Source organism: Phoenix dactylifera, unplaced genomic scaffold (genome assembly GCF_009389715.1).
Source record: "Phoenix dactylifera cultivar Barhee BC4 unplaced genomic scaffold, palm_55x_up_171113_PBpolish2nd_filt_p 001197F, whole genome shotgun sequence".
Lineage (NCBI taxonomy): Eukaryota > Viridiplantae > Streptophyta > Magnoliopsida > Arecales > Arecaceae > Phoenix > Phoenix dactylifera.
The window spans coordinates 45,050-70,784 of record NW_024068533.1 but is presented as its reverse complement, the minus strand read 5'-3'; the positions used below and the strand labels follow the sequence as shown (position 1 = coordinate 70,784).

Genomic DNA, 25,735 nt, shown 5'->3' with positions numbered 1-25,735 from the left:
TGGAGATGCATCCCTACACCTATTAAAAATACAGCACTCCATGGGTTCATCATTCCAACTCCACCCACTCCTCTCTTCTTTCTTTACTTCATTAGTTTCTTTCTTTCAGCATTGCTTAGTGTGTCCTAAGCCAAGACAAGTGGTCTTCTTTAGGACAAAAGGATAGAAGTGATTTTAGAAAGTTAAAAAAAAATAGAAAGAAAGAAAGCAAGCCATTAGAGTTCTTTAGAAGAATCTGCATTAAGGATCAAGTCTTTGAGCTTAAGACTTAAATCAAGTTTTCGTGTGGATCAACATTGGAGGGTGACACTTGAGTACCTAGTGAAAATTCTGCATATTGATTAGCGTTAGAGTATTCTTCTATTCTGCATTTAATTATATTATTTGATTGCTTCCATTAAGGTGATCTTGGCTTATAAGGGTTTTATGTTAAGGAACTTTATCAAGAAATTTTAAAATTCCTAGCTTCGGCTGCCCATTATACATACTAGAACCTTCAGTTCTTCGTGTTGCCGCCGAAAGAGAGAGAGAAGGGTCGTTGGTGGCCTTCTCTTCCTTTGTCGCCGGATCTTCGCCAGGGCTGAGTAAGGGTTCTACCCTTCACTTCTTTGTATACATTGAAAAAAAAAAAAAAAAAGAAGGGAAAGAAGGAGAAGCCGACCGTCGGGGCTCTCTTCTTCTCCGTGTGCACCTCCTCCGGGAAGAAGAAAAGGCTGCCGCCGCGGCGCCCGCCTCGACTGCCTCTCCCGAGCTCGCCAACCTCCCTTCGCAGGACAAGAAGAAGAAGAAAGAAAGGGGGAAGGAGAAGAAGTCGAGAGAAGAGAAGAGGAGAAAGAAAAAGAAAGAAGAAAGAAGTCTGAGAAGATTCTGGAGAAGAAGAGAAGAAAAAAAAAGAAAAGGAAGAAAGAAAAAGAAAAGAAAGAAAAAAAGAAAGAAAGAAAGAAAAAGAAAAGAAAGAAAAAAAATAATAAATAAAGGGAGGGTGGTTTACTTGGGATGCTAGGCACTTCTGCAAGGTCAGTCATGGAAGAATATTAAAATTTAAGTTTTTTTAATACATATAGTGAATTTTAAAAGAAGAAATATGGATATAGTGCTGCGAGAGATTTGCGAAATTAATTGAATTTATTATGGATCGTGTTCGCAAGTAAATATGTAACATCTTTACTAGATTTATCGGCAAACTATATATATTTTACGAATCGAATTATTCGTGATTACGAATTTGATGCGTGGGTTATATGTAATTTTCGAATATTGTATGATTCATTGAACGTATTGCTTCCAATTTGGATTGTGTTTGATTGCTCTAACATTGTACTTCGATTTGGAACACCGACATAATGTGAGAAAAATAACTTGAAATAGATTCAAACTCGCAGTCGGGCTATTGAGGACCTGCAATGGGGCTAATACATTGTACCGCAAGAAAATTAGTCGGTGATATGACCCTGCATAGAAAATTGTCATAATTCCTGGCTGTCGAGTTGAATCGATAAAGAAAAGAAATTAAGAGATGAACATATTGTTTGACACTGCATGTTTTCATAACTAAAATATGAAATAGAAAACAATTGAACTTGACCTGCTATGTTGAGACCCCGCCAATGGCGATACATGGCAATTGACAATCCTGAGGACTCACCGCAAGAAGATTAATGGTGTTGATGACCCTGCCACAGGGAACATGTGGTCATAGTCCAGGATCGACAAGATGATTGAATATATGAAAAGAATCTCGAAACCGTGAAAAGAATTTAAAAGAAAATATGAACTGTAACCTTGACGCATATATTTATCTACTATTACTGCTGATTATCTAGTAGAGTGTCATACTTACTGGGTTGTAGCTCATAAAATTTCTTGTTTTATACGACAGATTTCGAGAACTAGCTTATGTGGTTCCAAAATGGGAAGTCTAGCAGGATGGCGCAACTATCTTAGATAGGGTTATTTAAGTTAAACATATCTTAGACATTTATGATTGCTGGACATTGCAAGGTTTTTTTTTAAGAACTAAGTTTGCAGGCTAATGGTGTCCGCTGCATTTAAATTGTGAGACTTATGACTTGAGTTAGTCAATGAATATGATTGCATTTATTGGTTGAATTATTTAGATTATAAAATGAAATGTTGGTTAAGATGCTTGCATACTCAGGGAGAGTTCCTACGGGTGCGCGGTTGGCAGGACCCCAGTTCGCGATCTCGGACCGGGCATGACAGCTTTGATGCAGATCGCACCTTCCCTTAATTCGAGAAACCGACAAGGGAGTGAAGAGGAGAAAGAGAGGCAAAAAGAGCGAGAGGGATAGAGAGAAAGGGAAAGAGGGGAGAGGCAATGGAGAGAGATGCAGAGGAGGGAGAGAAGAGCTTCTCCTCTACGATGTCGGAATAGGGGGCGAAGCCCATGTTTTGAAACGAAACGGGGCTTCGAAAGCCCTCTCTCCTCCCTCCCTTCTCCCTCTTTCACTCTCTCCTTCCCTTCCCCCTCCTACTGTTTTCATTGATATGCATTTAATAAAACGGCATAGCACAATACCATACCGTACTACAGCTTACAGGCACAGATGCTGGTTCGGTACTACAGATCTTGATTGGAAGAGTTCAACCTTGATAGAACATGTCATTAAGGTGTTGGTGAATATCTAAAGTACCTGAAATGTTAACTTTCAAGCTAAATGTCATGTTTGCATCAAATTAGAGCAAGAAAAGAATCGGATAATCAAATGGATATGATATTACACAAGCAAATCTTATTTATATTGATATTACACAAGCAAATCTTATTTATCAGATATAAGAAACACAAAAGAAGTCAATACTTATATGTTACAAAAGATAATTAGACTATGCAGGTCTAAAAGGCAATACAGAGGAGATTCATTATGTATAGGAGCTCTGGTCCGCAAGGAACCAATTGCTTGAGTACTTAACAGAACACCCAGATATTAAATAGCTGAGGAAGATTTTTTAAATGGATTAATCAGATAAAAGTAAAGGACCATTTATCTCCATAAGGCTCCAACCAAATTCCTATTGAGCAACAAGATCAAAAAGCTTGCAACACCTCCTACATATGCTAGTCGCTTCACAAAAAACTGAGCATGTAGCTTCTGCTATCAAGTTTACAAATCAAATAGTGAATATCATGCCAATCACTAAGCAAGAAATTGAATTCAACTGCCATTACAAGTTTTGCAAATCAAATAATGAAAATTAGAGCAGAACTTCAATTTATTGCGATTGAAGCCATATGATGCGATTACATTCTAGATATCAGCATAATTTTAGGATACAGATTTAACTTTTATATTATTGCAAAGGTACTTAAGATCACATTCTATAGAATAGTCAGTTGCCTTGAGGAATTACTTGATACATAATCCACTGCTAAAATAATTGCTTATTCTCCAAAATGGAATGCTAAAGCAAGATTGCAAGAACCGCTACCGACAGGTATACCGGCAAGCAACCGAGAGTATGTACCAGTCCATATTGTACCAAACAATGGCATACCAAAACCGCATCAAGGGAGATGGAAAGGAAATCTAGGGTTTTGAGCTTGATGGTGGGTGAATCGACCGGTTCTCAAAAACACTAGCGAGGGTTTCGAGAGAGGGAGGGAGGAGGGAGGAGGGAGACTTACTAGAGGTTGATGGAAAAGTGAATGAGACTTACCGGAGGTCTCAAGTCTCGAACGAAGTGGAAGGCCGCTCTCAAGTCTCAAACGATAGAACAGAGGAGCGTGCTAAGTCTCAAATGATCGAATGAAGTGATCGAAGTCATTGAACGGATGGCTTACCTGTCGACTGGCAAGGGCAGCAAGGTTAAGACAAGTGCAACACACAAGCGAATGGGGGGAACAAAAAGAGAGACCGAGATGAAAATCCAAGCAAATCAACCAATTTATAGGCCCATTTCGAATTTAGAGGCTAAAATGTGTATGTAATCGACCGATCCGGTTTGGTACACCCCGAGCAGGGCGATCTAGCATGGTTTGGCAATCCTTGCATTGAAGCTTTCACTTTGTAAAATATATGCACCTAGTCCATAATTGCTGCAAAAATTGGGTCAATTTGGGAATGGAACTAGTCTGGTGTATGAGCATATCTAGAAAGAAACTAACAAGAACTGTTGTTGATGAACAAGCATATGAATTGATATTCAGTTGTCTAACAAAACTACACGTACAAGCAGACAACCTATAAAATTAACAATTATTTAAAAAATAAGAAATTAGAATACATTTAAACATTTCTATCCTAGCTTCCTATTTTCTGACCACTAATTCTTTTTGAGTGAGCATTTTGCTCCCTAAAAGCATTTATCCCAAAAACAGATATCCATTAATTTCCTCGCCCACACTTCAAAAGTTTATGGTTTATTCCCATCTTAGCTTCAGCCAGATAAAATGCCCATCACCATCCAAAGTCTTCATTATAGATAAGATATGAACAAGGAAACATAATTAACTATAACTAAGTTTACCTGCTAATGCAATTCTAATGCACCTTTTTTGTGCTCATTTCTGACTTTGAGCTTTGCAGTACCATTATTATATCTCAACAATGATACTAAACAATTTTCATCATTCTCAGGGAGCATCAAATGTTCAATGATCCAGGAACACCTCTCCACCATCCAACAAGATTATTCCAACCCATAACAATATTATCCAACAGCTAACTTTTAGTTGGATCCAAAGGGACTGGCGAAGGGCCAGATAACAAAGTTAATTTATCTGTAATAGCTAAAAATAAATGCAAATTTCTTCACCTATTTAACTGCTTTACTAACGCAGGTGAGTTTACTATGCATATTTTACAAAAATGCACTCTACCATTCTATAGCTTATGAAGGAAAAAGCATATAAAACTCAGAGGTGTTCCAGGTTTCAGATTTCTAAATATGTAACCATAAAAATTAGGCAGCAGAATATGCACTCCATATTTCGTAAATTCACTGCATTATGAAACTGAGGCCCATTGGTGCACTACACACAAGCAGAACAATTTGAAGTACACATTACATATAGAATCCTGCGTTGTCCAAGAAAACAACACTCAAATAGTGGTTGACATTTACTTGTAAAAAATGAAGTAAAGAAGCATTCAGAAATGTGTCTCGTAAGACATGATTAAACAAATATAATATTTAAATTTCAATTCTCCATACAAAAAGTAATAAAGGACTTAAATACAGACAACCAACAGGAAAGAATGTAGTAGGGTAATTTGCAAGTAAAAGGGAAAAAATAAAAAATGCAACCTTTGCTCGAAGATGACCAACATGGCTCGTGAATTCAGGGAAAGCATGTTGCCACTAACATGCGCTCTAGCTCAGACTTGTAGGGCTCAGTTTGCTTTAATTTATCACATAATGTTCCAATAGCAAGAAGAGCACCATCCTTTTGGCGATATGGTTTAAACTCAACAGATGCCTCATCATATCTAGTTACAAGTAAATACCTTGAAAAAGTAAGTATCTTGTATGACAGAATCATGAAATTGCAACATCTAAGACAGAATCAACTTATTGTGGATATCATATACCTCCTAAAATCTCCACAATGAACTGAATGAACTTATGGAGGTTTCCTTTACCACGTTTTCTCACTAATTCACTAACAAAGTCCATGGCAGCAGTCCGAGGGCTGTATAGATCCTCGATAATATCTGTATAGAATCATAAAATCATCCTGAATATTATCCTTATTATGACTTTATATTCAGAAGAGTATAATTACAGAAGTCTAAAGACTCACCATAGCCTTCCTGACATACTCATGAGGATCCTCATTCCATAATTTTTGATCATTATCATTGAACACATTAGTGGAAAAATTATCTCAAAAAGAACAATGTCAAGGTGTGGCTGCAGCAATTGATACATGTTGTTTCTTGGAATACTGCAAGAAGGGCAACATAAGTGTAAATTGAGTTGTCTTTAAAATAAATGGTTGCAGTGTTGTCACAATTAATTTATCAGAAAATGCTTTTTTTTTGCTGCGGAGAATGGAGAGGATACCCTTAAGATTAGCAAAAAAATCAGAACAAAAAAGCAAAATAAAGACCTTATTACTATTTGGTATGCAGATAATTGCATCATCACATAAGCACCAAGGAGAGTAGCCTGAAAATCAGGAACTATTACTGAGTAATTTTCTTTTTTACCAATATGAAAATCTAATATTAACATGTGAGGATGATAGTGTTATTTTGATGATTAACACAACCATTGAGGAAATATCTAATTAGTACTACAAGTTAACGTGATACATCACTACTAAGTTCGACACTCTCGATATATTAGAAGAATGAGATCAAGATGTCTTTCAATGATTAATAATGAGATAAATTTGTAATAGAAAAAGGATAGAGAATTCTAAATTCTAATTTAGCAAAGTTTCAAGTGAAATGTACTCTTAAGGGCAAAATAGTAATTTTAATTGTTAAAAGTATGTAGCACTACCATGGCATACATTCAAAATTGCTTGAAATATATTTCATTCTTTGTATGGATGAGTCTAACCTTAAGATGCAGCAAAGTGTGAAATGAGTCGACCCCCAACATAGGTGGAGTCGACCTTGGCACATCATGAAACCATCAGGCACACCTCTGCAAAAATGGTATGGATGAACAGTGTGGAGTCGACCTCAAGTATGCTTGAGCCGACCCGAAAGAACTTGAGTCGACCCCAGCTTCAAGCCTCAAGAAAATAAGTCTCTGGAATTTACTGAGAAGGCCGACCCAACTTTTCTTGAGCCGACCCAGATGTAGCCCGACCCCAGGAATGCTTGAGTCGACCCCAATGGAGTCGACCCCCAACTGAACATGAGTCGACCCCAAGGCTATGTCGTTCAAAACTGTCTCTGGAATCCCTAAGAGGGTCGACCCCCAATGAACTTGAGTCGACCCCACTGTAGCTTGAGTCGACCCCAAAAGGAGTTGAGTCCACCCCAGTGAAAAACAGCTGAAATACAAAGTTCTGTGATTCCTGAGAGGACCGACCCCGCTGTAGCAGGAGTCGACCCAGTGAAAGTTGGGTCGACCCCAAGTATGATGAACAGTGGTTTGAGTCGACCTCAGAAAAGTTTGGGTCGACCCCAGCACGGGCAGAAGCATAACGGCTAGTTTTGCAGAAGTACTTTTTGACCTCCAACAGCTAGTAACGGATAGTTTTTCAAATCTAACCAATGGGGAGTAACCTAAACATGTGGGAAAGTATTTATAATGACACTATTCATCAGAACAAGGCATCTTTTGTATGAAAATCAAAGCTTACTTAAGAAGACAAAGCCCTAATTTTCTTCATCAAGGTGCTTCATTCAAGAGTCAAAAGAAAGTGGTTGAGCAGATCAAAAGAGGCATTAAGAGCTCCACCAACCCTAGAAGAGTGAAGCATTCCTTGCAAAGAAGAGAAGAGCCTTATCAAAACGATAAACTATTCTAACTCTACTTTGTAGCTTTATAATTGTTATATCTGCTCATCTAGGAGTTTCAACCTTCTTCTTCTTAACAATCTTGTAACGTTTGTTGGTGAGCCCGTAAAACCAACTATGTAGGTTTGTTGGTGAACCCGTAAAACCAATGTGAAGGTTTGTTGGTGAGCCCGTAAAACCAACATAGGTTTTGGTGATCCCGAAAATCAAGTGTAAAGATTTTTGGATGTGAGCCCGGAAAACAATCCAACTGTAATCCGCGGGATTATAGTGAATTCCCAAGGGATCGCTTGAGGAGTGGACTAAAGAAGTCCATAACTGAAATGTTACTAGATTCACGGAAATCATAAATGGACTAAAGAGTTTAGGTAAGTCTTATACTAATCTGGACTAGTGCGAAAAATTCACAGATCTTTACCAAAAGTATGGGAGGCCAAGGTAACTGCAATTCAAGAAGCACAAGAACCTCAATACATTACAATTGGAAGAACTTCTAGGATCACTCATGACCCATGAGTTGACCATGAAGCAAAATTCAGAAGATGAGGTCAAGAAAAGGAAGACTATTGTCTTGAAGTCTACAACTCCAAAACAGAAAATTGAATCAGAAGAATCTGATGATGAGGAGGAATATGATGAAGAAGAAATGGCTATGCTCACAAGAAAGTTCAGAAAGTTTATGAAAGGAAAGAAGAATTTCATAAAAGGAAGACCTTCCTCAAAGGTAGCTCGAGCAAGGAAAAGAGAAATAACAAAGAAAAAGAAAGGAAAACGCCAATCTGATATGAGTGTAACAAGCCCGGACATTTTAAGATAGATTATCCAGAATTAAAATGGATGGCAAGAAAAACTTAAAAAGAGCAACCTCATAGCTGAATGGAGTGAAAGTGAGAAGTCAAGTTCGAAAGAGGAAGATCCAACAAGAGACGGTCCAAATCTGCTACCAATGGCCAATAACGATGAGGTAGATTCTAAACTTGAATGTGATTTTTCAGTAGAAGAGTTACATGATGCATTTTTAGAACTGATAGAAGAACACAGAAGCTAATCAATAAAAATAAAGTTCTAAAAGATGAAAATCAATCTCTTATCAAAGATAAGCTAAAACTATCTAATGACTAGAAACATTGAGTAGGAGGTTCACAAATGAAACAAAAATCTAATTGCTGAAAATGTCAAGCTAAAAGAAGATGCAGAAAAATACAAATCCTTAGTGGATTAAGTTTACACTTAGTTCAACTAAATTAAATATGATTCTTGATAGTCAAAAGCTGTATATGATAAGGCTGGTTTGGGATATAAAACAATAGGAAGCAAAAATACTTAAAGAACATATTTGTGAAGCCAAAACTGAAAATATAACTTGTCATTGTTGCAATAAAGTAGGACACAAAGCATATGAATGCAATTTTAGGAAGCCTAGCTATAACAAATTGAGTGATAAGAGTAAGCTAAAGTCCAAGAAAATTTGGGTTCCAAAAGGAACATCAAGTACTAATCTTAAAGGACCCAACATGGTTTGGGTACCTAAAGCACATTCTTGACTTTGATTCCAGGAGTGTCTTACAGCTAATAAGAGGGATAAACGATGGTAATCTAGATAGCGACCGTTCAAGACACATGACAGGTGACATAGAACAATGTCACCTTGGAATCTAAGAAGGATGGAGTGGTAACCTATGGAGACAATGGAAAAGAACTTATCATTGAAAAGGGTAAATCTATATTACTCCATCCACATTTATAGAAAATATTTTATTAGTTAATGGTCTGAAACATAACTTGCTTAGCATAAGTCAATTTTTGTGATAAGGTTTACCTTCATATTTGAAGCTTCAGTATGCATAATTACAAATCCAAAAGATAATAGCATTGTACTTATGGGACATAGGCATGGAAAATATTTATATGGTAGATCTTCATGATTTAGACAAGAAAATGGATTATGCCTTAATTACTAATGAAGAAAGAAAAAGTGAAATAAGTTGGCTTTGGCACCGTAGACTAAGACATGCTAGTATGGACTTAATATCAAAACTAGTCAAGAAGGATCTGATAAAAGATGTGCCAAAATTAATCTTTGAAAAAGACAATTTGTGGACCATGCTCATTGGGAAAGCAAACAAAATCATCCTTCAAATCAAAGAATATAATATCAACCACTAGGCCCTTTGAACTCATATACATGAATCTATTTGGGCCTACTAGAACTGCAAGTCTAGGAGGAAAAAAGTATGAACTAGTTATAGTAGATGATTTCTCAAGATATACATGAGTTTCATTTCTTGCACCATAAGAATGAATCATTTTCAGTACTCTTGAAATATTATAAATGAAAAGAAGCTCACCTTAATTGCAATTCGAAGTGATCATGGAACTGAATTTGAAAATCAACACTTTGAAGAATTTGTAATGAAAATGGTATCTTCCATCAATTTTCAGCACCTAGAACGCCTCAACAAAATGTGGTTGTTGAAAAGAAAAATAGGACCTTGGCAAAGATGGCACGCACGATGTTGTGTGAGTCAAATCTTCCAAAGTACTTTTGGGCTGAAGCTGTAAGTATTGCTTGCCATATTTTAAATCATGTTTTAATACGACCTATAACCAAGAAAACTCCTTATGAACTTTGGAAGAATAGGAAGCCAACTGCTAAATATCTTAGAGTATTTGGATGTATATGTTTCATTTTAAACAATGGCAAGAAGGATCTAAGTAAATTTGATGCTAAGTCAGATGAAGGTATCTTCTTAGGATACTCTACATCTAGCAGGGCATACAAAGTGTTCAACAAAATAACTCTTGTAGTTGAAGAGTCAATTAATATCATTTTTGATGAGTCTGATAGTGAGTCTCCTAAGAGAGAAAATACTCTTGATGATGATGCAGGAATTATTGATTTTGAAAAATTAAATCTTAATGACATGCCAAATCAAGAAAAGGAAGATCGCGTGCCCACCACAATCTCAAGACTTGCCAAAAGAATGGAGGTACGCACATGGACACCCTAAAGACTTAATCATTGGTGATCCATCTCAAGGGGTAAGAACTCGATCCTCTCTTAGAAATTTAAATGACTATCTTGCTTTTGTTTCACAAATAGAACCTAAGACTTATGAAGAAGCTGAAAATGACATAAATTGGATTAATGCTATGCAAGAAGAATTAAATCAATTTAAAAGAAGCAATGTTTGGACATTAACTGAGAGACCAAAGCATAACTCTATAATTGGTACAAAATGGGTTTTTAGAAATAAATTAGATGAAAATGGGGTTGTTTTAAGAAATAAAGCTAAACTTGTAGCTAAAGGATACAATCAAGAGAAGGGATAGATTTTGAAGAAACATTTGCTCCCGTGGCTAGATTAGAAGCTATTAGATTACTCCTAGCACTTGCATACTTCATGGACTTCAAATTATATCAAATGGATGTAAAAAGTGTCTTCTTAAATGGTTATATAGAGAAAGAAGTATATGTAGAGCAACCTCCTGATTTTGAGAATCATGAATTGCCAAATCATGTGTTTAGATTACATAAGGCATTATATGGATTGAAACAAGCACCTAGGACTTGGTATGATCGACTAAGCAAATTTCTGCTAAATAATAATTTTAGTAGAGGAAATATAGATAAAACACTTTTTCTCAAAAGAAAAGACAAAAATTTGCTATTAGTACAATTATATGTAGATAACATAATCTTTGCTACCACTAATGATAATCTTTGCAAAGAATTTGCTAAATTAATGCAAGGAGAATTCGAGATGAGTATGATGGGAGAACTAAATTTCTTTCTCGGATTACAAATCAAGCAAACTAAGGAAGGCATCTTTATTCATCAAACTAAGTACACAAAGAAAATACTAAAGAAGTTTGGGAATGAAAATCATAAGGGGATAGGCACTCCTATGAACCCCACTAGCAAACTAGACAAAGATGAAAAGAAAAAAGTATAGATATGAAGCTCTATAGAGGATTAATTGGATTTTTGCTTTACCTAACTGCCAGTAGGCCAGACATAGTATTTAGTGTGGGAATATGTGCTAGATACCAATCAAATCCTAAGGAATCACATTTAAGTGCTGTCAAAAGAATCTTTAGAGTCGGCCTTTCACCGACTCGTGCTGAGCTCGGTCTTTCACCGAGCAGTTGGTGGGTGCGCCGGATGGCTGCTTCCGGCGGGGAACCTGACCAGGGAAAACGGGATGTCCCCTTGCCAGGCCTGGCTGAGACCACACCAGGTGGGCTGAGGTGGCGCGAGGGCTTCCGGCTCAACCGAAGATGGTGTGCCATCGGTTTACCGAGGAGGAACTGGTTGAACTCGAACGACGGTTTCCTCGGGTGGTGACTTTGCCGACGGAGAGGGTGATGCAGGCGAGGAGTGATTGGGAGGGGAGAGCTGTGCTCGCGACCTCAAAGGACAGGCTAAGCTTTAGGGGGCGGTGGAGGTTCTTCCAATGGCGAAGGGCCTTTTGACCATCCGATTCGAGTCAGGGGAGGACCGGGCGAAGGCAATGGCAGCGGCCCCGTGGCTGGTGGGGGGCCAATTGATGGCGATGGAAGATTGGCGTCCCGACTTTCATCCCGGGCGTCCACTCGGTTAGCCGGACAGTGGTCTGGATCCGGTTACCGGGGCTGCCTCTGGAGTATTAGGACAGTGCATCTATCCTGGAGATGGTGGCGGCGGCAGGAAGGCCAGTGGCGCTCGATACGGTGTCGAGTGAAAGGCGGAGGGTCGACTATGCCCGAGCTAAGGTCAAGATCGACGCCAGCCTTCCTCTAGTACCTGGCATGCTGGTTCAGTGGGGGAAGAAGAGGTTCTGGCAGGCCTTCGTTTACGAAGACCTGCCGAGCCTCTGCTACCTCTGTGCCCGCACCGGTCACCAGGCAGCGGAGTGCCGGTTCTGCGAGGCGGGAGGGAGATCAGACCCGGCGGTTAATGGAGATCTTGGAGGTTCCTCAGCGGCAGCGGAGGGGAACTTACCCGGGGGGAGGAGGCCGAGAGTGTTCGGTCCCTAGATGACCTCTTCCAGGTTTCCGGCACAGCGAGGAGGAGGTGCGGCTAGGGTTGCTGCAAGGCCGAAGGGGACGACGAGTTCCCGAACTGAGCCTACTCGGGAACCGGCTCATGCCTACTCGGGTCCGAGTCCGGCCAAGGGAGGGCCGAGCGAGCCTCAGTCATCGCCGAACTCTGAGGGCTGGCGGAAGCCCAAGAAGATTGCTCGGCGCATATCGCCGGCGAAGGGAGCGGGGGGTGTCGAACCGATGTTGGGAGTGGCGGCGACACCGACGAAGCGACCCGAGTTGACACCGAGTCAAGCTCGGCAGGGGGCCGTCCAAGCCCCAGCGAGCCCGGTCCAGACCAGGGCCTGTGATCAGGGGCCCGGTCTGGGCCCATCCGGTATGGAGAGTGGGCCTAGCCCAATGAAAAGGGCCAGAAGCCCATCCAAATGGCGGAGGGCCCTTGGGCTGGAACGAGGACTAGTCCGAGACCTTTCGGCGCCCTCTGTGCCTGGGTCCCTCGTGCCGGGGCCTCACGCGCCGGAGGTTAGGGCGGCGAACCAGAACGGTGATCGGCGACGGTTCAGGAGTCGGAGCGCGTCGCCAGCGATCGTGGAAGGCCTGCGACCCGGGAGGTCTACCGGCGGGGGCGGCAAGGGCGGATCTAGTCGGGAGCGAACATCCGCGGATCCCATTTCTCGACGAGGTTCGGCGGCGTGAGGTGGAGCTGGGGGTCTGCGTCCGGTGGCGCCAGGCTGTGAGGTTGCTCGGACGGTGGAAGAGCCCGGGCGAGGTGGCCTCCCGCCAGCGGACAAGAGGCTGAAACCCAGATCGGTCAGCGGAAGCATGGGGAAGGGTCTCAGGGCCGAATCTGTGCGGGAGGGGAACCTGCTCACTTCCAGGAATTGTTTATGTGGGAAGACTCAATTGGACCAGTTGAAGACCCACTGTGAGAATTCTAAGGAGGGAATGGCAGGGAAGCCTAGGGAGATGGAAGATCAGTATGAGCTTGAGAGCACCGGGCACCCACGAGGGCCGGCACACGAAGCTCTGGTACACAAGGTGAAGGATGTGCTTGAGATGGCCGGTCCAAAAGAGGGTGAGGCGCTTGGTAAGGTGGGAGGGCTGCAAGACCCTGAGGGGGTGGCCATGCACCAAAAGACCCAAGTGTTGTCATGAAGGTTCTTCTATGGAACTGTCGGGGAGCGGGGAAGCCTTCCTTTCGGTCGGCCTTCCGCAGGTTAGTGAGTCTGCATGACCCAGATGTTTGTATTCTGCTTGAGACCCGATTGTCGGGATCTAGTTTGGAACGGGCTAGGCGTGCCATCCCGCGATCATGGGGGACATATGCGGTGGACTCTCGAGGCCTCTCAGGGGGCATCATTGTGTTATGGAGGCTAGGGGGAGTTGGCATTGATGTCTTCCACAAGTGCAACCAACAGGTGATCTTAGTGATTTCTGAGGGGGCCGGGCCTCCTTGGGTCCTTTTAGCTACATATGCCAGTACAGAGTATCGGGAGAGGAGTCTTGTGGGAGGAGGCCACCAATCTCATTCAGCTTGGCCACCCTGTGATGATGGCAGGGGATTTTAATTGCATTGACAGCCCGGAGGACAAGAGAGGGGGTAAGGTCTTCACCAACAACATTGAGGTCAGAGAGCTCCAGGACTTTACACAGTCCAACGGGCTGGCTGACCTTGGCTTCACGGGCCCGCGCTTCACTTGGTGCAACAACATGCTGGGGATGGCACGTGTTTGGGAGCGGATTGATCGAGTCTACGCGACGCCCGGATGGATTTAGAGATTTCCGGATTTCTTGGTGCGCCACCTGCCCAGGATTGCTTTTGACCACTACCCGGTACTGGTGAGTACCTCTTATACTTTTCCAATTCATTGTCCTTTTCGCTTTGAGAAGGTATGGTTGTCTTATCCACGGTCGTGGGAGGTAGTGAGAAAGGCGTGGCAGACGCCGGTTAGGGGGGATGTGATGTATAGGGTTACCCGGAAACTGGAGCTAACCAGACGCCGGCTGCAAAGGTGGAATAAGGAGGAGGTGGGGAACATCTTCAGGAGGGTGGAGGAGACAAAGGCATCCATCACTAGGTTACAGGCACTTAAGGATAGTGGGGGCGGTCTTTCAGAGGTGGATCAGGGGGAGCTTAGGAGACTATTGGCTAGACACCACTCCCTTTTGAGGCAGCAGGAGGTGTTTTGGAGGCAGAAGTCCAGGATCCAGTGGATTAAGAAGGGGGATCGGAATACCAGGTTCTTTCACCAGTCTACCATCATCAGGAGACACCGGAACCGGATCGGCCGGATCAGGGACAGCGGTGGGCAGGTGTCTGAGGACCAGGAGATAGTCAAGAGGATCTTGGTGCAGTTTTTTCGCGACACATGGACCGAGTCAGGGGGTACAGATGGAGGAGCATGTGGACCGGCACCAGCGAGGCAGGTGTTAGTGGAGGAGAACGCAGCTTTGGTCAGTCCAGTGTCCGGGGATGAGGTACAGGCGGCCCTTTGGTCTTTAGGCGAGGACAGAGCCCCGGGCCCAGATGGTTTCCCTCCTTTCTTCTTCAGGAGGTACTGGCATATAGTCAGACAGGAGGTGATTGCGGCGGTCCAGCAGTTCTTTGTGTCGACAGCGATGCCCGTGGAGTGGAGGACCTTCATCACATTGATTCCGAAGAGACAGGACCCTGTTGAGCCGAGCCACTACAGACCGATTAGTTTGTGCACCACCTTGTATAAGGTGGTGGCGAGGGTACTAGTCCAGAGGATGAGGGGCATTCTACCCAGACTCATTTGCCCTGAACAGGGGGCGTTCGTTGGGGGGCGATCCATCTCGGATAACGTCCTCATTGCTCATGAGTTCATGGCTGACCTCCAGAAAGCGCCTAAGCGTAGGTGCTTAATGGGTGTCAAACTCGATATGGAGCGGGCATATGACAGGATGAGATGGGAGTTTGTGCGGCGATGTTTGGAGGGGTTTGGATTTCACCCACAGTGGGTCAGATGGGTGCTCGGATGTATACTGTCCCCGTCCTTTGCCTTATTGGTCAACAGCTCACCATCGTGTTTCTTCGAGTCGTCAGTAGGATTGAGACAGGGCTGCCCTTTGTCACCACTTTTGTTCATCCTATGTGCAGATTCTTTGTCCCGTGCACTCAGACAGGCCATCCATGAGCAGGAGTTGGAGGTCTATGGCCCGGCGACCGGGACGACTAGGGTTTCTCATCTGTTATTCGCTGATGATTGTATACTGTTAGCTCGCGCGACGAGCAGATCAGCACGGGCCATTAGCAGGATCTTGGGGGCATATTGTGGAGTATCGGGTCAGCAGGTCAATCTGACCAAGTCTGCCATTTCTTTTAGCCCGAAGACTGACCATGAGGCGAGGCAGTCTATCATGAGTCTTCTAGGGATTGGAGAGCAGGAGGGGACCCTTACATATCTCGGGGTACCTATTACGGGACGCCGCCTACGACGGAGGGAGTGTACATCCATGGAGCTGAGCATCACCCGCCAATTGGAGAGTTGGCAGGCGGGTGCACTGTCGATGATGGGCCGAGTCATTTTGGTACGGTCAGTGTTGAGCTCCATCCCCACTTACTTGCTTTCCAATACCCTGGTCCCTCTTGCAACGATCCGGGGATTGGAGAGGATGTTTCGCACCTTCATCTGGGGACGGCGGGGAGGCAGAGACGGAGTTCATCTGGTGGCATGGGAGCCTATTTGCCAGCCGACCAGCAGGGGAGGACTTGGTATTCATTCGTTGGTTGAGCGCAGGGAGTTATTGGCGACCAGGATGGCAGCCCGGTTTCTCCTAGAGCCTGAGGGCCTTTGGGGCTCATTGTTGAGGGCAAAGTACGGGGATCCTGCCCCCCACTACGTCCTACGTGCTGGCCGAGGAGCTTCCTTTATCTGGAGAGAGATCTGCGCTCGCGCCCCATGAGTGATGCCAGAGAACAGGTGGAAGATTGGGGATGGGTGGACGATCAGTATTCTGGAGGACAGATGGCTGGCTAAAGTAGCATTGCAGGGTTGGCCCACCGAGATTGACCATGGTTGGATGGAGGGACGCAGAGTGTGTGCCTTATTTGCCCAGGGGGAGCCGAGATGGGACGCGAGTCTTGTTCGGCAGGTGTTCGGGGAGCACCTTGCTGAGCGTGTCCTAGCTCTGTCGATCCCAGAGGGGGAGGCAGTGGATAGGAGGGTATGGAGCAGGACAGGGAGGACGATTGTGAGAGTTCAGGACCTCTTGTCGATTGGTAGAGGGCCCTCAGCGCGACAGATGGACTGCGACTGGATTTGGAGGATGCACATTCACCCCCGAGTGGCCTTGTTCCTGTGGAAGGTGGCTTGGGGGTGTTTACCTACCAGTGGGGTTTTGGTGAGGCGGGGAGTGAGGGTCCCGGCCGGATGTGGAGCTTGTCAGGCGACGGAGGAGACCATCTACCATGTTCTTTTTGGGTGCCCTAGGGCCAGTCAGATATGAAGACATGCTTCAGCTCAGCTTGACCAGAGGCAGATGTGGGCGTCCACTGAGTTCCTACAACATTTGGAGGCCTCCATCCGGGGGTCTGTACGACAGGAGAGGGGGACTCGTGATGCCTACCTGGCCTATCATTGCTGGCTGGAAAGGAATACACGGATTTTCGACGGCGAGAGCCGCCATCCGAGGATGGTGGTGGACCGAGCTCTACGGCATGCGGCGGAGATCACCGACATTATTGTGGCTTCACCTACTGGGTTGGTCAGGGACATCTGGGGGCCCCATTCTATTCTTGCAGCGTCCAGGACAATACTAGTATCCTGGGTGCCCCCACCCCCTGGCTTTCTCAAGGTGAACTTCGATGGTAGCGTATCTGCGGACGGAAGCTGCGGAGGTGTGGAATTTATTATTAGGGATCATGATGCCAGACTTGTGGCGGTAGGTGGACGGCGGATTTTTTACTCATCAGTGGTGACCGCGGAGCTTCGGACGGCCTGGGAGGGTGTCTCCTATGCGAGGCGGGTTCTAGGTGCGAGTCGCATCCTTCTCGAGGGGGACTCGACCACGGTGATCCGGTGGATCCAGGAAGGGGGGTGCTCAGTTGAGGACCGGCCGCTGCTCCACGATATCCGCAGAGCTTTGGGGGAACTTGTCTCCTACCAAGCCTCGCACGTATATCGGAAGGCGAACGGTGCGGCAGATTGGGTTGCTTCCTTCGCGGCTCATCACTCGGGAGGCTTTTTTTGGATAGACCACGAGGCTGTGCCTACGCCTCTGCGCAGCATTTTGTTTTCTGATTTTGTTGGCCATCTTCACACTTGTCATGTGTGAGTCGCCGATGTACCAAAAAAAAGAATCTTTAGATATTTGAGAGGAACCACAAACATAGGATTATGGTACTCTAGAGACTCCTGTATTGATTTGCTTGCATATTCTGATGCAGATTTTGCTGGATGTAAATTAGATAGGAAGAGTACTAGTGGAACATGTCAATTATTAGGAAATAACTTAGTATCATGGTTTAGCAAAAAGCAGAATTCAGTAGCATTGTCAACAGCTGAGGCCGAATATATAGCTGCCGGGAGTTGCTGTACTCAAGTACTATGGCTCAAGCAACAACTAGAGGACTACGGTATTAAACTAGATAACATTCCTATAAAGTGTGATAACACTAGTGCCATTAACCTTACCAAAAATCCGGTTCAGTACTCTAAAGCCAAACATATTGAAATAAGGTATCATTTCATTAGAGATCATGTACAAAATGGGAATGTATGTATTGAACATGTATGTACTGAGAAACAATTAGCTGACATATTCACAAAACCTCTAAGTGAAAATAGATTCTGTATGCTTATGAGGAAATTAGGTATATCGGATCCCTTTGATTGAAAACAAATGAAGAGAACAAGTTGTCACGTGATACTCTCCTCCCATTTTGAAAAACCCATGAAATATTAGTCAAATTAATTATTTATAGACTCCTTACTCATATATCAATGTCCCACAAAGATTTGATAAGGATTGGAAGAAAGGAAGAATAAAAAAAAAATTAAAAGAGTCTGAACTGGGGCCGACCCGAGCCAGAATGGGGTCGACCCCACATTGAGTCGACCCTAGCAGAAACTGGGGTCGACCTAACAACAGGACCCCACTTTTAAAAAGGGACCCGTGAGCTATTATAGGGCACTGTTTCATCTTGTCCTCTTCCTAAAACCCTATTTTTCACTTTCCAATCTCTTCCAATCACCTCCAAACAGTAGAAGATTACTTCCCCAAGCCGTTGGATCAAGACCTAAGGAAGCATTTGGTGAAAATGGGACCCAAGCGAGCCGTTGCTAAGAGATCCGGGAGAGTTTCACGGCCAACCCTTATAGATAGACATGCTAGAGATTCTTCTACAGTGCCCCACAAGGTGAGACACGTGTAGAACCTCCTCCTCCTCCTTCCCCTTCAGTTCAACTTGCAAAATATGCGGGAAGACCAGTAACTACGGGAAGAAGGATCCACTCCGAATTTTTGGATCAAGAAGGGTTCCGTTTGGGGGATTGGATCTGAAGGCAAGGATGGGAGTATCTTTGCTCCCTAGATTTGGTGACCTACCCGGGCTTGGTTCGTGAGTTCTACGCCTTTCTAAAAGTTGGACCGGGAGGGCTTGTGTCTGAGATCCGAGGAGTAAGGGTTAGGATTTCAAAAGAAAGTTTGAGTAAGTTGCTTCATCTTCCCTGCGAAGGTGCAACTCCAGAAAGACCGGAAAGCAAGTTGAGAGCTCTACAGTTGATCTTTGAGAGAAATGATTTTGACTACTCCGAAAATATGATAGCTAGCTCTCTATCAGCTAAGATGAGGTTGTTGCACAACTTCATAGGTCGGATTTTGTTGCCGAAAATTGGGAGATTTGATCACATATCTGAGCGAGATTTGGTCATTATGGTTATATGCATTTTACTTGGTTGATGTATTTTGCACCTTAATTGAAGAACATTGTACTTTTGGCATTAATGTACTACAATATTCCATTTTGATCAATGAAGTTTGAATTTTTATCTTTTACTGCTTCTACTCATCTATTGCTGTACACTGGTTTGATGATATCAAAAAGAGGGAGAAGTAAGAAAAGAAAGAAATTGCAATATAAAGGGACAAATAAGTTTGAAAATTATAGTAAGAGATAATATTCACTTAAGGGGGAGCAATATGTGACAATGAAAATTTAAAAAAAAAAAACAAGAAAGTCTAAATTTTTAATCAAAATTTCTGAATTTGGCACATACCTCTCATGCCTCGATACATAACCTGAAACTCTTGCTTTATCTCAAATTTTTGAAGTTTCATCCTTAACCAAATATAAAAGAAAGGGGGAGAAAATCAAAAGTTCTAATTGGCAATATTTGGATGAAAAAGGAAGAGTCTTCACTTTCAAAATTGAAAAGCTGAAATTCAGCAACCTGAGCTCTTCTAAAACAAATCTTCTAATTTTATAAGTATCAATCTACTCATACTTAATATTTTGTAATAATCAAAAAGTAGGAGATTGAGGATGATAGTGTTATTTTGATGATTAACACAACCATTGAGGAAATATCTAATTAGTACTACAAGTTAACGTGATACATCACTACTGAGTTCGACACTCTCGATACATTAGAAGAATGAGATCAAGATTTCTTTCAATGATTAATAATGAGATAAAATTTGCAATAGAAAAGGGATAGAGAATTCTAAATTCTAATTCAGCAAAGTTTCAAGTGAAATGTACTCTTAAGGGCAAAATAGTAATTTTAATTGTTAAGAGTATGTAGCACTACCATGGCATACATTCAAAATTGCTTGAAATATATTTCATTAATTGTATGGATAAGTCTAACCTTAAGATACAGCAAAGTGTGGAATGAGTCGACCCCAACATAGGTGGAGTCGACCCTGGCACATCATGAACCATCAGGCACACCTCTGCAAAAATGGCATGGATGAACAGTAGTGGAATCAACCCCAAGAATGCTTGAGCCGACCCCAGGAGCGAAGTCGACCCCAAAGAACCTTGAGTCGACCCCAGCTTCAAGCCTTAAGAAAACAAGTCTCTAGAATTTACTGAGAGGGCCGACCCCAACTTTTCTTGAGCCGACCCCAAGAATGCTTAAGTCGACCCCAAATGAACATGAGTCGGCCCCAAGGCTATGTCGTTCAAAACTCTCTAGAATCCCTGAGAGGGTCGACCCCAATGGAACTTGAGTCGACCCCACTGTAACTTGAGTCGACCCCAAAAGAAGTTGAGTCGACCCTAGTGAAAAACAGCTGAAATACAAGGTTCTGTGATTCCTGAGAGGGCCGACCCCGCTGTAGCAGGAGTCGACCCCAGTAAAAGTTGGGTCGACCCCAGTGGAAGTTGAGTCGACCCTAAGTATGATGAACAGTGGTGTGAGTCGACCCCAGAAAAGTTTGGGTCGACCCCAGCACGGGCAGAAGCATAACGGCTAATTCTGCAGAACTACTTTTTGACCTTCCAACGGCTAGTAATGGATAGTTTTTCAAATCTAAGCAATGGGGAGTAACCTAAACATGTGGGAAAGTATTTATAATGACACTATTCATAAGAACAAGGCATCTTTCGTATGAAAATCAAAGCTTATTCAAGAAAGACAAAACCCTAATTTTCTTCATCAAGGTGCTTCATTCAAGAGTCAAAAGGAAGTGGTTGAGCAGATCAAAAGAGGTATTAAGAGCTCCACCAACTCTAGAAAAGTGAAGCATTCCTTGACAAAGAAGAGAAGAGCCTTATCAAAGCGATAACTATATTCTAACTCTTCTTTGTAGCTTATAATTGTTATATCTGCTCATCTAGGAGTTTCAACCTTATTCTTCTTAACAATCTTGTAAGGTTTGTTAGTAAGCCCGTAAAACCAACGGTGTAGGTTTGTTGGTGAACCCGTAAAACCAACGGTGAAGGTTTGTTGGTAAGCCCATAAAACCAACATAGGTTTTTGGTGATCCCGGAAAAACTAAAGTGTAAAGATTTTTGGATTGTGAGCCCAGAAAACAATCCAACTGTAATCCGCGGAATTATAGTGAATTCCCAAGGAGTCGCTTGGGGAGTGGACGTAGGTGCATAGGAGAGCACCGAACCACTATACTTCTTGTTGTTTGTATTGTGTATTGTTCTAACTTCACTACTTGCACTTAATCTATATTAACTAAATCACTCACTCATCAATTAACATAATTAAGGAATCGAAAATCAAGAAAAACCAATTCACCCCCCCCCCCTTCTTGACTTGTCACCTTGGGCAACAACATGCATCAACAAGACTCGTTGATTCAGCAATAGATATAACTATCCACTTGCAGAGATATCAAACCACAGTCTGCCTCCTAAAATATATAGGGTTTTCCAATAACCAATCCAACCATTCAGACACTAAAACCCGTACATTAATGGAAAAGGACTAGACCAAATCACCCAAAAAGTAACATGACTTTGCAGATACCATTATTTAACCTAGAGAAAAAGCAACACATGAAAATATTATTTACAAACTGCAACAAGCACATGATAATCCAGGTAACATGTTTAAATACAAAGCCTCAACAATAAACATTTACCGTGTAGTGGTTACCCTTTTTTATTTAATCAATAAGGGTGTACAATTAACCAACTATGTAATTCATAAAAATACTAGCACCAAAGCAAGGATTGAAATATCAAATGCCACTAGTTCGCCAGACTAATATTGGCATGGTACATACCAAGGTACGCCGTACCAGTACCGGTAGGCGTACCGTCACCTACCGGACCGGTACGATTCCAGTTCAGACCGATTTAAACAGGTACCGAACTGGCCAGCTCTTCCCTGCGAAAGCGAGTGCTCCCTCGCCCTTCCGCCGGCCTCCCACAGTCCTCCATGGGCGGCGGAGGCCTCTCCTTCTCCCTCCCTCCCCCGCTCGCTCTCTCCTTCTCTTCTTCTTCCCTGACTCCGGCTGGGTTCGGCATCTATGGGCCTAATACCGGTTTCCACGACTCCGCTGTACTGATCAGGGCCCGAACCGATACACTATATGCTGAACCGGCTGGTACAGGCAGATTCAGCATACCATGGTATATACCATGCCATGCCCTGGCAATCTAGGCAAGCACTGCATGTATGAAAGCAAATTACTAGCACAGTTCCCACCATCCAAATGCCATGTGCCAATAAGGCACTAGCACAGTACACATCATGCATGACATGTCATGCCAAGTTGCGCGTAAATCCATCCCTTAAGCACGTTTCTAAAATGACAGAATTCTATAGATTATTGAAATTTTCTCAAAATTTCAGAAATTACTATTCTATCCATCCTATTGAAGGAATTGCTGCATCGTAAAGAAAAGCATCTACCCTTCCAATTTTTATTGAAAATTATTTACTCCATTTTTCCACATTTTCTGGTATTTCATAATTTTTACAAATTTGCTGAAATTTTCCTGCTACCAGATATTGTTGACAGGTTACCCTTTCACCTCTCAGGTATTTGTGTTTCTTGTCACACAATTAGCTCCATGTCAATGGCATCTTGCATCCAATTAAGATTTGGTCCTTCAAAATGTCATGTAGTAATAGCAGAATCAAGCAAAATACTAAAGAAAAAATGTTAAATAATTGCTCATTAAATAACTTCTAGTGTACACTACAGAAAAACATTAAATAACTGCAGAATTAAGCAAAATACTTACGCAGCTAGAGATCAAAGCATGACTAACCTGCTGCTGAGATATTGAAGGATAAGGTTGATAACTCTATCAGGTAAATATCCACCTGTACGGATAACATTGAGCAATTGTAGGTGGCATTCCAAAATCTTCCCAGCATAGTTTTTCTGAAACATTTGAGCAAAAGCTTTACTCTCTGGCTTCTGAAGTTTTAGATCCCCAAACCTGATAATGTTCCACGTGCCAATTAAATGCACAATTACAGAAAGCATGTATCCCATTTTCTACCACTGAAGAACTCACCGAGTGTATAAACGGTTTAAGATGTGAATTGTCCACTTTTTGACCTTCCACCATCCCCAAGAGTTCCTAACCTCTGGATCAGATGGTTGACCTTCCAAAGGAACAGGCCTTTCCAATATATTCAAGAATAAAACCATCCAAGCATTGAACATGTTGGGATCAAATAGTTGCTTTGGAATCTCCAACTGAAAAAAGACGGTTCAAACCAACATAAAAGATAAGCTTACACATGTACAGAAGCTTCCAGGAAAAAATGAGACTTGCATATCACAGAAACGTACATATATTGACGACCAGAATATTTTGCATATGAGTTTGATTAAATCAGCTACTTCAACTGAAGGGTTAGCAATCTCAACAAGTTTGTTGTATATACTCAGTAAGTGAGGAAATGTCTCTTCAACAATGAGATAAAGTGGTATTCGCTCTTCATCGGACTTGAACCTTTAAAACAAATAAAGAGCATAGGAAAAAAAATCATTTAGTATGGAAGCACCATAGACATGTCCACAGAAAAGACACTAAAGAAACACCTACTAACATTAATTTATGAGGCAGCACCTTATGGACTCGTACAATTAGCCTCTACTAATATGTTTACGTGTCATAATGAAAGGATGCAAATAGTGAGAACACTAATATACTCGGTTGAGTTTGAAAATTCATGACAAAAACCTCTTCTAATAAAAAATAAGCATAATTAGTAGGGGAAAGGGGCAACTAAACAGAAAGTCTAGTTTTAGAATAAATCAAAAGAGCAAACTGGCATGCCAGACATGAGCAACAATTACAATAATCCAAAGTGATCAAAGTAAACAGCAATGATCACCAAGATTTTGCTTGAATGTCATCTACATTGTATAGTTAAAGCATATTTTGTTGTAGTACCTCAAAAGTTCAATCATAACAAACGATGTTCCAGAGTTGGGGAAAAAAATGCTAGACTGGTGAACAGTTTTTATTTGATATATTAATCATATTGACAAAAATGAAAACCAAGGATCCACATGAAGCATCCAAGACAGTAATATGCAAGAAAAGACAAATTGCATATGGACCAATAATGAAGGTCTTTGAATACACACAAGGGACCATACTTACTCATATTTCCTGGATAGAACCCTCAAAACATATAAGGCTCCAAATATTTGTTGATCTTGCAACTGCAAGTTGCACTTTATCCACTGAAGAAGACTAGGCCACTGTTCTGGGTAATCGGCATGGATTATTGTTTTAATACATTCACCAAGCTGAGCTCTGTTTGATGAAGAGTATGTATCAGAACAGCCAAGGAGAACATCATCATAAAGATACTAACTGAACATGAGAATAGAGAAGGATACTAAATGAATATAAGATTGAAAAAAATAGCATAAAATTGTTTTTAAAAATGTGAATAGAACATCATGCAGATAGAAGATGTTGAAGCTCTCAAAATTGTACTTAGAAGCTTGGGAAAAGTCTTCACAGTAACAGAACTTCATGATGATAAAGTTAAAGTTGCACCTGTCACACATTGCTATGTAACAAGAAAACTTTGATAACATGCCTATTAATGGTGACGTTAATCACATGAAGAAAAAAATATTACAACAAACCACATCTCAGCAATAGGCATATAACTTAATGCTGACCCAAAGATTGATTTTGATGATCACAAAACCTTGAAATATAATTACTAATGGTTGTGTTGCAAAGAAAGATAAATTGTTTTGCAAGGAATATAACAAGTTGGAAGAATGCAAGAAGGCCTCAAAAGTTCTCAAGAAAAGTTGGAAGAAAGCCACACTTCATTGGCCCAAGGTTCAAGTTCAAAGGATTCAAGTTGGAGGAGCAAACTCCAAGAAAAAAATTCAAACGAACAGTCCTCGAGTCGACTCCTGGAAGTTCATAGTCGACTCTGGCACTTTGGAGTTTCAAGAAACAGTGCTCGAGTCAACTCCTACTGTTCACGAGCCAACTCCCGCAGAAAAAGACAGAAAAACAGAATATTGGATTTTAGACCCTGTTAGCGAGTCGACTCTCAGTTTGTCCGAGTCGACTGCCAGAGGAAAACAGTCTGAAAGGCAGAGAATCAGTTTCGGAGATCCTGTGAACGAGTCGACTCCAAATGTTCCAGAGCCGACCCCCAAGTTAGCCGAGTCGACTCCATTAAGGCCCAAGTCGACTCCGAGACAGATCAGTTCAAAAGACAGAGAATTAGTTTTTCGGTCTCTGAGAGCGAGACGTCTCCCGAAGACCTCGAGTCGCCTCTCAAGTCAGCCGAGTCGACTCCAAGTTAACCCGAGTCGACTCGAGGAAGAAAATCAGA

The 25,735-nt window shown here is 42.5% G+C and overlaps 1 protein-coding gene across 1 annotated transcript in view; it reads right to left on the bottom strand.

Annotated features, from left to right (window-relative positions):
• Positions 1-25,735, bottom strand: part of LOC103698335 (importin beta-like SAD2) — a 78,582-nt gene that overhangs the window by 41,630 nt on the left and 11,217 nt on the right. The window contains 9 exon segments of the mRNA XM_039121730.1: positions 5,269-5,319; positions 5,321-5,453; positions 5,549-5,675; positions 5,761-5,826; positions 5,829-5,908; positions 23,173-23,346; positions 23,425-23,609; positions 23,706-23,868; positions 24,526-24,681. Coding sequence (XP_038977658.1) covers positions 5,269-5,319; positions 5,321-5,453; positions 5,549-5,675; positions 5,761-5,826; positions 5,829-5,908; positions 23,173-23,346; positions 23,425-23,609; positions 23,706-23,868; positions 24,526-24,681 — 1,135 coding nt within the window.